The sequence below is a fragment of the Pleurodeles waltl genome, chromosome 6 (assembly GCF_031143425.1).
Source record: "Pleurodeles waltl isolate 20211129_DDA chromosome 6, aPleWal1.hap1.20221129, whole genome shotgun sequence".
NCBI lineage: Eukaryota > Metazoa > Chordata > Amphibia > Caudata > Salamandridae > Pleurodeles > Pleurodeles waltl.
The window spans coordinates 647,584,607-647,598,389 of NC_090445.1; the positions used below are offsets into that span (position 1 = coordinate 647,584,607).

The 13,783-nt window shown below is 49.3% G+C and overlaps 1 protein-coding gene across 1 annotated transcript in view; it reads right to left on the reverse strand.

Moving 5' to 3' along the window:
- ADORA1 (adenosine A1 receptor) overlaps window positions 1-8,853 on the reverse strand; it is a 301,616-nt gene extending 292,763 nt beyond the window's left edge. Inside the window, exon 1 of the mRNA XM_069238999.1 lies at window positions 5,974-8,853. Coding sequence (XP_069095100.1) covers window positions 5,974-6,314 — 341 coding nt within the window. The 5' untranslated portion in view covers window positions 6,315-8,853. The remainder of the gene's footprint in view (window positions 1-5,973) is intronic.
- Window positions 8,854-13,783: the final 4,930 nt, after the last annotated feature.

The following is a 13,783-nucleotide window of genomic DNA, read 5'->3' on the forward strand; positions in this document are numbered from 1 at the left end:
TTTCTCTTTCTGCCCCCCAGGCACGGACCCTGCCTGCTCATGCATGTTGTTTTTTCCACATTGAAAACTCCTTTCTCCAGAATTCCTCACCCCCTTCTCCTTATGGACCCCCATCCCTGAGGGTGCCATCTTTTCTCCAGCACGTCGACCCCCTTCCTTAGCCCTGCTTTTAATTCTGCAGGTCTCCCTGCCCCAGTGCTCCTCCGCTATCTTGAGCCACCCCTTCTCATATAAAGCCCTCCCTGCCTCCTGAGCTCCTGCATCCTCTCTCCCTGGTCCATGCCTTCCCACCCAGACCCTTCCCTGCTATGGTGGATTTCCGCTCTCTCGAAACCTTAATACATTTACAGCCTTTCCTACTGCAGTGTAGCCGCCCCTGCTCCTGACCCTGCTATTCTTGTCTGAAGCTTTCTCCTTTGCCCTCTAGAGTTGGTCTCTCTCCTGATTCACAGGCGCCTCATTCCGCCTGTACCCGGTTTTCTTTTCTAGAACACTTTCTTCTGCGGTGCTAGTACCAGGGCTTTAAGAAGGTCAATACTCAGACCCGTAGTAATCAAAAACAGACATTGAAAAGGGTCCCTACTTATTCGTGCCCTTTACTGCAACTGCAAAAAAAACTCTAATTTTAAAAATTAATGTTGAAAACGTTTAGGCAATCCATGTCAGTGATTTCGTTTGTGTTTATATTTCACACGTTTTACTTCAATTCAATTCAATTCAATTCAATTCAAAGAAGCTTTATTGCGGCTACAAGAGCTAAAAAAGCGCGAGCAGTAATAAATACAAATAAATGCACATGATAAAATAAAATTGCAGGTAAATATGGTGATAAAAGGGAATGAAATATAAATAAAAATTAAAATGGAATAAAAATGAGATAGAATAAAATGGAATGAAATTAGAAAAAATGAAATGAAGTGAAATGCACTCTGCAGGATGTTAGGACAGTCTTATTTGGAGTCTTTGTCCAGGAGAGTTTTCCCTCTAATAAGCCAACTAGCTCCGAGGAATTTGGCGATAGCGATCACTAGCGTTGGCCTGGTGTCTGATCTAAGGATTCGCAGAGCTAGCGCAGAGCAGCGTGCTCCCAGTAGTCTGCATGCCGGGGCCAGCCATTTCCTACGGGGGGCAGTATACGCGGGGCATGCAAAAAGGAGGTGAGGGAGATTCTCCACGGGGGCTTTGCAAGCAGGGCATGCGGTGGATTCGTTGTGTGACCAGCTGCTGGTGAAAAGTCTTAATGGGAGTGTTCCAATGCGGAGCTGGAAGTACAGTTTCCTTTCCCTTGGGGCCGTGATTAGGTCCCAAAAAGTTTCGTACTTGCATGACTCTTTTAGGTTGGCAAAGTCACAAGATAATGTAGTGTGGAGTGCAGCCTGAGTGTCTTCGTTGTTGGCCCTTTGCCAGTAAAGTTTCTTTAGTTCGCTTTTCGAGGGAAAGACTGACGTGGCTGGTGAGTTCCAGAGATCATCGAGCCCGATAGAGTGGAGTAAATCCTTGATGGATCGTAGCCAGGGGATTCTGTGCAGGTGGTCGGCTTTTAGGATGACCTGTAGAGCTTCGGTGAAGATGACAAGTTCCGGAGTGGTCCAGAGACGCCGCCAGTACAGCAGAGGTCGCAGGCGGGCTTTGTGACCAATGCGTTTGATGCCGAGGTCCTTGAAAAGAGGGAACAGTGGGGTGCTTAGCGGAAGGGACACAAGGTTTCTTAAGAAGTTGTTTTCAGCGGTGGTTAGGTCTTGGGTTTTGGTATAACCCCAAAGTTCAGCCCCGTAGAGCGCTGAGGAAACTGCCTGGGCTTCGTATAATTGTAATGCTGGGCGAATTGGTTTTGTGTGTGAGAGGTGGAAGTTTTTTAGTAGAGCCCCAGTTGTTTGTCTTAATTTAAGGGCTTGTTTTCCTATGTGTGGCTTCCAGGACATGTTGTCAGTGAGTGTTATGCCCAGGTAGCTGAAAATGCCCACCTTCTCGAGTGAGGAGCCCTCTAGAGTAAATTTCCCTTTGAAAGATCTGTGGGGATTAAGGGTCATTAGTTTGGTTTTCGTTGCGTTGATTTCGAGTCCCTGGGATGAACAGAAATGCTCGAAGCACGCAAGGAGTTTCCTTAGACCACTAGGGGTCTTAGATATCAAGAGAGTGTCATCGGCAAAGAGTAAGACTGGGATTTTTTGTGTGCCAAGTGAAGGTGCGTCAGCCTGCAGTCTGAGGAGGGAGGGGACAATTTCGTTGATGTACAGGGAAAAGAGGGTCGGGGCAAGTACGCAACCTTGCCGCACACCCCTAGAGACGTGGATTCTATCGGTAAGTTGGCCCTTGTTGCCCCACCTGACTTGTGCGTAGTTGTCCTCGTGGAGTCGTATCAAAATGGCAAGGATGTGTTCCGGGATTCCCATCCGAGAGAGAGTGACCCACAGTTTGTTGCGAGGTACTAGGTCAAAAGCAGATTTGAGATCCACGAAAGCTACATAAAGGCTGCCTTTACCGATGAACACTGTTTTCCAATATAATAATAGGAATCTGAGGGCTTGATCAGTGGTGGAAATCTTCTTTCGGAAACCGGCTTGGAGGGGGCTAAGGATATCGTGGTCAATTATCCATTCTTCTATCTTCCCTAGGAGGCAGTGGCAGAAGACTTTTTGGACACAGTCAATTAGACTAATGGGTCTATAGTTACAGGGAAGAGATCTGTCGCCCTTTTTAAAGATTGGAATAACAATGGCCGCTTTCCAAGAGTCGGGAATTGGCGCCCCAGATGCTATTGCGTTAGCTAGAATGGTGAGATATCTTGACCAGGATGCTAGGTCTGTTGAGAATAGGTCTGCTGGGACGCAGTCTGAACCAGGGGCCCTGCCGCGTTTTAGAGTGCTTAGAGAGTAAGTTATATCACTTTGGGAGAACAACAGGGGTGCTGCGGTGGTTGGTGCTAACGAGTGAAATAGGAGGGGGCCCGTACAAACAGAGGTGGGGCTATCATGATCAGGGGAGTACAGACTACTAAAGTGGGCTATCCAGTCTCTTGGGGCAATATTGGTTGTGATGTCCAAACCACTGGTTTCTGGGCCTCGCGCTGCCAGGGACCAGAACAGACTATAATTTCTCTCGCGCACAGCGTCGCTGAGTGATGTCCACCATTTGCTATCTTGATCACGCTTGGCTATGCATATTGCAGATTTATAGGACTTCCTAGCTACGCGGATGGCGATGGGGTCCTTGGATTTAATGGCTTGAACTAGGCGCTTGTTTAGGGACCGGCACGTTTTGTTGAACCAGCGGTGCCTGGCTTTGGGTCGTTTGTCGTCGTGGGCTGGGGGTGCTGAGAAGTGGGTTGCGATATCCCTAAAGCAGGAGGTGTGGATTGAGCTAATTTCCTGGTGGGGTGTTGCAGAACCTGCCTCTAGGTCCCTTAGTGTGGATTTTAGGGTGTTGTTGGCAGCATTGATGAGTGCGGGCCGGGCCACAATATTGACCCATTTTAGGTGTCTTTTGTTGTTGGCCAGGTTAATACCCTCGGGTGCTACTGCTGCGGGGTTAGACGTGGCTGGGAGGTTACCTAGGGCTAATGTGTGGACAGAAAGAGGGTTGTGATCACTTTCGGTCCTTTCGATGATTGTCATATCGATGACTAGAGGCCATAATCTTATATCGAATAGGCAATAATCGATTCTGCTGGTGTGGTTCGTTTTGTTGTATGTGTGACTACCGTTGGTGTCTGAATTAGTTCTGCCATTTAGCGCCCTGAGTCCAAACTCCATGGTCAATGATTTTACCTGAATCGCAACCGACGTCCACCTTTTGATGGGTGCAATGGACAGGGCGGGGATAGACCAGACTTGATCTTCCTCGCGGGTGGACCTGAGATCGTCCCAGTCAAGGGGTTCGAATGTGACGTTGAAGTCCCCAGCCACAATGGTTTTATGATGGCGGGGATAATTTTGTAAGAGGGCTACGAGGGCGCAGAGGGTTTTGGAGACTTGACCCCCCCTGACCCCTCGAGCGTAGATATTAAAGATGTTCACCACAGAGTCAGGCCCAAAGGATAGACGAAGGCCTAACAGGTCGGGAGAGGCGGTAGGTAGCTGTGATATATGGCAGCTAAGTGATGTTTTGATCCAGATGGTCAGACCCCCTGAGGGCCTGCCTCTCGTGCTGGCCACACGTTTTACTTACTATAGTATTCCCTAAGAGTGTTAGCTATTCACAGGATGTTGTGTTCCTGTATTTTCAACATATTACACTTGCATTGTGCATTCTGTGACCTGAGGCGCCACCGTGTATTTATAAAGGGCCACTAAGCGCATTCTGGAGGCGAGCTTCTCCTAACGCGACAGAAAGGTATTCAGAATACATTGTCATCCAGCCCTCGCCATTTCTGAGGAGAGCACAGAGTGCTCAAGCATTTCAGTTGTAATTGTGCTTCAGTGCACGTGTCTAAAGGAGGTACTGTGAAAATAATGACAAGGCATAAGTAAAAGAAAATACCGTGCTTACAGTGAGTGGGCGTGTTTGGGTTGATGAAGTGAAGGAGATGTGAAGAAGCACATTTAGGAGAGAGTGCAAAGAGTGTGTTGAAGAGAAAAAATGAAGTGTGTGATAGGAAGATGAAGGAGATGTTGAGAGAAAAATGGTGCACATGTCTATCATAGAGTGAACTTAACAGGAGTGATTGAGACACTCTGCAGACCACTACCCCTTCCACTGAGCTCAGTAATGTTTCAGTCCTACAATACCAGAATTGAAACATTTTCAATATTAATTATTTAAAACAAAAATCGTTGTTACTCATCTATCTTAAACAGCTAACAACCACTGACAAAGTCAATAGTCCTGGCTACCTTTAAGTGAATGTCAGTTGTTGTGTTATATATCAGAATACATTAACAGAAGGCACATCAAGGACCAAAATACTGGTTGAGTGACACTCTATGGGAATCACAGAAATGTAATTTACAATTTACATGTTTAACTCAAGCCCTTAATTACATAGACCACACCCCTTTTAGCAACCCAGCCCCCCTTCCACGCTTTTTCATCCCACTTGAAGCCCTGGTGAGCACCCGTCGCCTATGCAGCTGGAAGGGATAAATAAGAAAATCCTGAGCGCAGGGCGTCACTTCAGTGCAGTCAGATACAAGCACTTTTCACGCCTCAATTTAAGTCACCTTAAGCAAGCACTGGTACTTGCACCCACCCTGCCGGCCACAGCATCCAGTCTCACAAGAGCCCTGATTCTGCTCATGGTGCCCTCATCCTCCCTAGCCCTACTGCTGAGGCCTAACCTGCTCCAGAGCTGCACCCTCTCTTCTAAGCCTGCTTTCAATGTATGGCTCCACCTTTCTCCAAGACTGCTCTCTGTCTCCTGAGCTCTGCTTTACCTCATGACTCCCTGCTGACTCCATGGCTGCCCTCTGTCTCCTCAGCCTGCGTTCACTCATTCAGGCCCTCCTTGCCCCAGCTCCGCCCTTGTGCCCATCCGGCTTTCACTTCTGGTGTTCTAGTGCTGCTCTCTGTCTCCTGAGCCCTTCTTTACCTCATGACTCCCACCTTGCTCAAGCTGTGACTGCCTTCACTCAGGGAGCCCTCCTTGCTCCAGTGGGTCTCCTGTCTCCCGGGGTTGCTTTAACTCTCGGGCTCTCCAGCGATATTCTCTGTCTCCTGAGCCTGCTCCACTTCTGCAGCCCTCCTTGCTCCAGTGCCGCCCTCTGTATCCTGAACCACCATGATGTCTGTTATGGAGCCCTCCTACCTCTGGTGCTGCTCTCTGTCTCCTGGGCCTTGCTTTACTTCCCGCCCTGCCCTCTCTCACTTGCTCTAGTGCGGGTGTCTCCAGTCCTGGGTTACCCCACAGGGCTAACCTGCTCCTGCCCTCTCTCATCTGCTCTGGTTCTACTGTCTGTCTCCAGTGTTACCTCACAGCGCCCACGTGCTCTCGCTTTACCCTCCACCCCAGGCTCTATGGCGGGGTCCTTGTCTCACCTGGTGGGGATTTTGACTCGCAGGTACCGATCCACGGCGATGGCCAGCAGGGCCAGAATGGAGCTCTGGGTGAGGATGAGGCAGGTGCAAGCCACCATCAGGCAGCTGTAGAAGCCCGTCTGGAGGCCGAAGCTGATGATGATGGCCAGAGGGATGACCAGCGCCCCCACGGCTATGTCCGCCACCGCCAGGGACACGATAAAGCAGAAGGTGGTGTCACGCAGGGCCTGGTTCACTGTCACCGCCCAGATGACCAGCACGTTGCCCAGCACGGACACCACGGCGATGAGCACCTCGATGGCAATGTAGATGGCCTGGGATACGGGGATCCCCTGCGGCATGCTGCCCCAGACCGGAGGGAACTCCAGGCGGGACTACCAGCCTCAGCCGCCGAGCGCCCTCAAGCACATGGCACAGGTGCCCTCGGGTGCCCAGCCGGCTGCGGGTAGAGCCCTCAGCACCGGCTTCCTATGACTTATCCAAGGAACTTTCTCTCGGTCTTTGAGGGCACCTTGGCAGCACAGAATTCGAACTGCTTTTCAGAACTCCACCTGACTGGTTTTCAGGGCACCCTGAGCATGCAGATCAAACCGACTTTAGGGCACCTCATGTGGAGCTGAGCAGGACATCTTAGAATGATAGTAGGTAAATAACCACACTTGCAGATGAGGCCAGACGTCGGGCGCGATGAGGGTAAAGTTTGGCAGAACTTCGGGGTAAAGCGGGACTGTATCCCAGAAGGACTTTAGGTAACCGCACGTGCATCTGAGGCAAGACATCAACACGATGAGAGTGCAGCTGAGCAGGACTTTAGGGCATTGAAGAAGTGCGGCTCAATAAGACTTGAGGTCTTCGCAAGTGCAGGCGAGCAGGCTCGGGGGACACTGAGAGGGCAGCTGACAAAGCCTCAGGGGGCGAGAGGTGTAACTGGGCTGGGCCTCCGGGCACGGGGAGTGTGCAACTCAGACAAGCTTCAGGGTACACCAAGTGCTTCTTAGAAAGGCTCGGGGCTGCGGTGAACGAGCAGCTGAGTGGCTTCGGGGCACATGGCACAAAGAAAGTGCAGCTGAGAGGGTAAATCAAAGTTCCACTCTTGGAAATTTCAGGGCACAACACGTGCTGCTCAGAATTACTTCATGGTGCGGTGAGAGTGAATCTGAGTGTGCTTTCCGAGCGCCACACGTGTAGCTGAACAGTATCAGGGGTCGGCACCAGAGCCGTTGAGGAGGACTTGGGGGGACGGCGAGATATGCAGCAGCGGGTGACTTTAGGGCACCATCTATGCAGCTGAGAAGCCCAGGTTGTATCCTCGCCTAGTGTCTCTTGCTGTTACCGATGCACATGCCTCAGAAGGCGACCTCACGCCTCGGTGCCCTGCTCAAGACCCGGTGTGTCTGACACGGCACTGATTCGTGCACGCATGCAGTCAGTTTGAGATTCAGACAACAATAGAAACAGGCTCACAACGGATGAAGATGAGAGAACCAGTGACCAGCTCGCGTCTTCAGCAGGGGAGTCCGGACCGCTCCTTCAATGCTGTGAGGCGCAACTCGCTATCCGAGGTCAAACTGTGCATGGCTGCTGGGGGCAAACTTGGACCCCCGGAGCCCAACCTCACATCCGAGGCATGAACCATCCAGCACGACCGAGCTGAGTCATATTCGGGCGGTCACTGCTGCACCAGCACCACACCTGGCTGCACCAAGCGGCGCGCGCTCCTCTGCCAGCACGTCTGGCTGCGTCTGTTATCTCCCAGAGCTAGTTGAAGGTCTTAAGAATGCCTGAATTCCTTCATGCTGTGAACTTGTATTGCGACAGATCGTGCGTGTGCTTGTGTTTTCTGGTTTAGTTATTAAGCGCGCACATGCAACTACAATAAATCATGAACATGTGCCTGTGCTCCAGCCGTAAACACTGCATTTGCTTTTGTACAACAGCGTGTGCTCTTTTTGTGCCAAACCCCGCGCGCTTCCCTGCACCAGATTATGAGAGTTCCCATGTCCGCCTCTCCAGATCCCGTGTGTTTGACTTCACTTCTGCTGCCTCAGATCGCCCGAGTGGTCCTGAAAAAACTCTTGATCCAACGTGCCCCAAGGACCAGTCCCAAATTTTGTGTGTATCTCAACCCCTGCTCCACAGCCTCAATAGCTCAATGCCTCCAGTGTGCCCCTCTAAATGCCTGCGGCTCCAAACAAATCCTCTGGGTATGCGTCTATGCGTGTTTGCTTCAGATGACTTGAGCTCCAAATTCAGTACAGCGTTATCGCACCAGCGCCAGATCCTGTGTGCCCATGACACCTTCAGATTATTTGTGTGTTCCCGTGCAAAGGCCTCAGCCCCCGTATGCGTGTCCACGCACCAGCCTCAAGTCCTTTGTGAGTTTGTGTGCGCCCACGCACCAGCCTCAGATTCGGATTGTGTGCGCGTGGTCCCGCTGCACACCTGTCCTGTCCCTGCTCAGGGTCCTGTGCGCTCTCATGGACCAGCTCCCGAGCCTCAGCGCGTGTATCCCCTGGCTCCTGCTCACCAGGTGCCGTGTGTCCTGCTCCGGGCCTTGGATGCGCCCCTAGTGCTGCACCAGCTCTTTGTCCAGTCCGTGCACTACAGGACCTCCTCGGTGTACCAGTGCTGCTGGCCAAGCCCATTCAAGAGCAGTCATCGTGCACTTCACTGCCCCCGTGCTTTAAAGGGCGTCTTGTGTGTGTGGGGGGGGGAGGGGCGTCTCTTCTCGCCGCCACCCCAGAGAGCTGCCCTGACTGGCAGAGCTTCTCCTATGCGCTCCCTTGCTCTCCGTCTCCTGCTCAGGTAGCCTCTGCGGCAGTCTCAAGTGCAATGACATGCCCTTCAGCGCAGACTCGCGCGCTCTGACTGCCTGTCAGCGCCAGGCATCCTCGTTGATGTCAGAGTTAAATACGGGGGAGGGGGCACACTCTTACATGCACTTGAGTACATGCATTCCCATTCGCTAGCCACGCCTCCTTTGCAATCTCGGCTGGGGGATTTTAACCCAGAAAGAAGCCACAAGCTGAAGCGACGTGTATGCGAATGTTCGCATTGTTCAATGGCTGGAAAACAATGGGCTTTGCGCTGCACATGACATCACCAGCCAGCATAGCGTGCCTCCTGTGAGCCGATTGTGTGTTGGGGTACTACTTACCACGCACTGCGCCAGCTGTGGTGGCAGGCACAGTGCCTTCGGTGCCACCACAACACCTGCCATGATAACCTTCACACTGCTTGCTAGCGCTCTGCCCACTACCCGAGGTACCTGCTTGTAATCTTCATGAACATATGCGTGACGCCCACCCTGCACACGTGCCCCTTTCAGTGGAAGAGAACAGATCCTCTCAGCGTCAAGGCACAGCTTCGTCCTCGAAGTTAAAGCAGTTAGACACGCCTGGAAATGCAAGAAGCGAAATGTCATACATGAAGCACCTACCGCGCGCATTTTCTGCCTCAATTAGACTCCGTTGTAGTCACCTACTGCACAGATCGCGGTAACAAATGATAACGAAAACCGAGCACCGAGTCGTCACTGAAGCTCAAAGCACCGAGGGCGCCATACGTATACAACTCAGAAGTAAACAGATGTGCACCCGCGAGTTTCCTAAATAGCACACGTGAGCCACGCTCCTGCTAACACCCAGCGCCGCGTGCGCTCTCTGTAAAACCTTCAAGATATAAATAGCGTTTTTCTGACCCCAAATACTATAAGACATCTCTCTATTCTGTGATGATATCGGGATAGTATGCTTGATTATCTGCATACACAGGCACCCCTGGGTGCAGGGTATGTTGTCCTCACCTTGCTGCCACCCAGTGGCAGTGCTCCTCGAACAAGACTGAGGGTACCTATGAATCCAGAATGGCGTAGCTCCTCCTCTGGGTTTTTGACAGGCGTTTATGGATACAAGGTCAGAACGAGCGATACGGTAATCTGTACCAGATTAGCATTGGCACTGCTGGCACAATCACCCTCACCCACGTTCAAACCAAGGGCACGCTGACAGAGAAGCAACTTCCCACGCCGGAAGCCGTGTTACGAGCGGTTTACCCTGACGGAACATGCCTAATGCCCATTCGACAGGTCAGCGTCCAACTGCAAACACAGAGCAGCACCCCATTTTAGAATGGTGCAAACCGTGCCATTAAGGTTCGGTAAAATACATATCTATAACTTTTCAAGTGGTGGAGCCGAGGGCGTATGTAAAATCCAAAACATACAGTGTTTTAGGTATGATGGAAAAGGTGAGGGAGGGGAGTCTCTTAAAGGGGCAAAGCAAAAGAAGCACGAATAAGAATATTTTCCTAAAGATTATGTAGTTATGGTCATGGTTTTAAAAATGTGAACTAGAACCATTCATGCGCCTGCCACCTGACTAGTATTTGAGTGCCTCATGGTTAGTTCTCTGCTAGTAAGTCCATGCATCTTACTCAACAATGAACATGCCCCCCCGCTCTCTTGCATGAGAACAGGTCCAGGCCATATGCACTGGCATTTGACACTATAATGGTTCTGCCATTGAGATTAAATAGTTTCAACTCCACAGCTTCTGCAATAGATCTTTTTATATTTTCAAAAGCTTGTTGACACCTTTCTGACCACAGGTATTCTGTATTTTTTTTATCAAGGCCTGCATTGGATGCACCTTGTTGGAAAAGATTTCCACAGTCTTGGAGCAGTACTCCGCCACACCTAAGAAATAATGTAATTGTTCCTTGGGTGCTTGAGCCTTCACAATAGTTTCACCTACCTTCACTTTTGGTTTGACACCTTGGTTAGACAACTTATGTCCTAGGTACTCCACCTCATCCATACTAAGCGTCTCTCACTGTTATCAGCATTTCAATTATGTGTGGCAAAGGGTGCTGATCAGGCCAGATGTTCGCATTCCAGTCTCCAAGCTCCACACACATTTGTTTTTTATCGGGGAGGGTGAAAAATTCTGCTCCGATGGTGGAGTTTGTGGAGTTTTGCACACTCAGCGCTGAGTTCCGGCAAAACTCTGCCAACCGCTGCATGGCAGAGTTTTTCCTCATGCACAGCTTGACAATGTTAAGTTGGCAAGCGCAAGTGAGAATTTTTGTACTCTCGTGTGATTTATGTGGGCTAGAATGCCTCGCAGTGAGATTTTTCAACATGGGAGGTCACACCTGGTCTAAACTGTTCACGTTGAGAAAGCTGCTGCTCAAGTAGGAAGGCTACTTGAGTGGCAGAAAGAAGCAGCACCCTCTGGCACCCAGCTTGGTGCCATTCCAACTGATTTTACAGAATGGAACATGCTCCCAGTGCTAAAAATTCAGCGTGATGTGTCCAAATTCTGGCAGCTTGCCGAACTCCGCGGAATCTTACAGAGATTTTATGTAACTCTGTGGAATTCCACAGAGTGAAACTCCATGAGTCACGCCCAGACCTATAATTTTACCTTTGCCTTTTTTAGCCACAACTACAGGGCTAAGCCATTCCGAGGCCTCAATAGGTTCTATAACCCCCATCTCACATAATCAGTCTAATTCACCTTACAATTGACTTCTCAATGCTAAGGGAAGATTGTGTACCTTATGAACCTTGAGAATGGCCCCCTTTTTAAGCATTATCTAATGTTCACATGTTTTTAAGCACCCTATCTCTTGGGTAAACAGCACTGGGAATTTGGCACTCCACTTGAATACTTTATTAGACTCAGTAAGTAACACCTGATCTGGATGATTAGGATTTAACACAACTCCCAAGCTCGTTGCTCTTTCCAGTCCAACAACATCCTTCCATTCTCTAGGAAATACACTTTGCCCAAAGCTTACCTGTTCTTGTTTTCCAATTTGGCCACTCAATATCTAATTACAGGTATTTTTTTGCCTCAAAACCCCTCAGGATCTACATTGGCCAAACCTCTGCCAAATTGACTTATCAACTAACGTGCAGCGGGAACAAGAAGCCGCCCATATATGTACCTCTTGACAATTTATCTTGAGTAGACATTTAGGATGGACGGTACACTTCACATACACCCGAAAGTTGTTGCTCAGTATTCTTGACACCACCAATACCTCAATTTCACTGCCTTCAAATTCCTTACAATTTTCCACCTCTTCACCTTGTTACTTCATACAATTGACCCTACTCTTTCTTTCATCAGTTTTCACCATCTTACAGTCACAAGAAAATTGTCCTATCTTGTTGCAGTATAAAACACTTTGCCTTAATAGTGGGACAGGTACTAAAATCAGCAAAAGGTCTTCTACCACCACACCTCGAACAACACTTCCTATTGAAACCACTGGGATTCTCATACACATCCTTACTCACAGTGTTCTTCCCTTTCTTGTGCAAAAGATTCTGCACCACTTTTATATCTTCCCATCCTGTTCTAACACACCATTAGGGTGACAAACATTTAACTCCTTGCCATAACAGGAAGTGTTTTCCATCTATCTTGCTAATCTTTTTGTTTTTTCTAAGGATATATCTTTCAGTCCTAATAGGTTATCTTGCATCCTCATATTATTAGTTCTACTACTGATCATTTATTCTCTAATTATTTCTTCCTGTGGATCTTTGAATTTTCCTGAAACCGCTGAGGTTTTTAAACCAGAAATGTACTGTTCTATGGTTTCCCCTAGTAGTTGAGCTCAAGAGAAAATTTACGTCTTTTGACTAAAATACAAGTTTCCTACCACAATTCTCCTCTAATGCCATTATAGCACAAACATATTCACCAGCTGTTAGAAATGGTGTCTTTGGTTGACAGTCAGGTTACCCCCTGTTCAAGCAAGGACCCTCACTCTAGTCAGGGTAAAAGAGAATCACCCACAGCTACTTACCCCCTTGGTAGCTTGGCAGAGCAGTAGGCTTAACTTCAGAGTGCTAGGTGTAAAGAATTTGTACCAACACACACAGTAACTAAATGAAAACACTACAAAATGACACAACACCAATTTAGAAAAATAGGAAATATTTATCTAAACAAAACAAGACCAAAACAACAAAAATCCGAAATACACAAGTCAAGTTATGAATTTTTAAAGATTAAACTCAAAAATATCGCTTAGAAACACAAATAGCTTCGATTCGGTGTTAACACGGCATCGTGACGGAGTTGTTCCCAACAAGCCGACACCAGCGGCGCTGGACACGGGGTCGGTTGCAGGCGGCATCACCGGATTCAGCAGCGGCGTCGGTCCGAAGTCATCCGAAGTCGATTTCCTTGGATTTCCACCAGCTTTCCTTTCAAGGGCCCAGGGACTGAATAGGGCACCACTTGTCAGAGCTGGAGTCTCTCAAGAGACTCCAGGTGCTGGCAGAGAGAAGTCTTTGCTGTCCCTGAGACTTCAAACAACAGGAGGCAAGCTCTAAATCAAGCCCTTGGAGATTTCTTCACAAGATGGAAGGCACACAAAGTCAAGTCTTTGCCCTCTTTCTCTGGCCGAAGCAGCAACTGCAGGATAGCTCCACAAAGCACAGTCACAGGCAGGGCAGCACTTCTCCTCAGCTCTTCAGCTCTTCTCCAGGCAGAGGTTCCTCTTGATGTCCAGAAGTGATCTAAAGTCTGTGGTTTTGGGTGCCCTTCTTATACCCAATTTTTCCTTTGAAGTAAGCCTACTTCAAAGTAAAGTCTCTTTTGAATGTAAAATCCTGCCTTTCCCAGGCCAGGCCCCAGACACTCACCAGGGGGTCAGAGACTGCATTGTTTGAGGACAGGCACAGCCCTTTCAGGTGTAAGTGACCACTTCTCCCCTCCCTCCTAGCACAGATGGCTCATCAATCAGAAAATGCAGACTGCACCCCAGCTCCTTTTGTGTCACTGTCTAG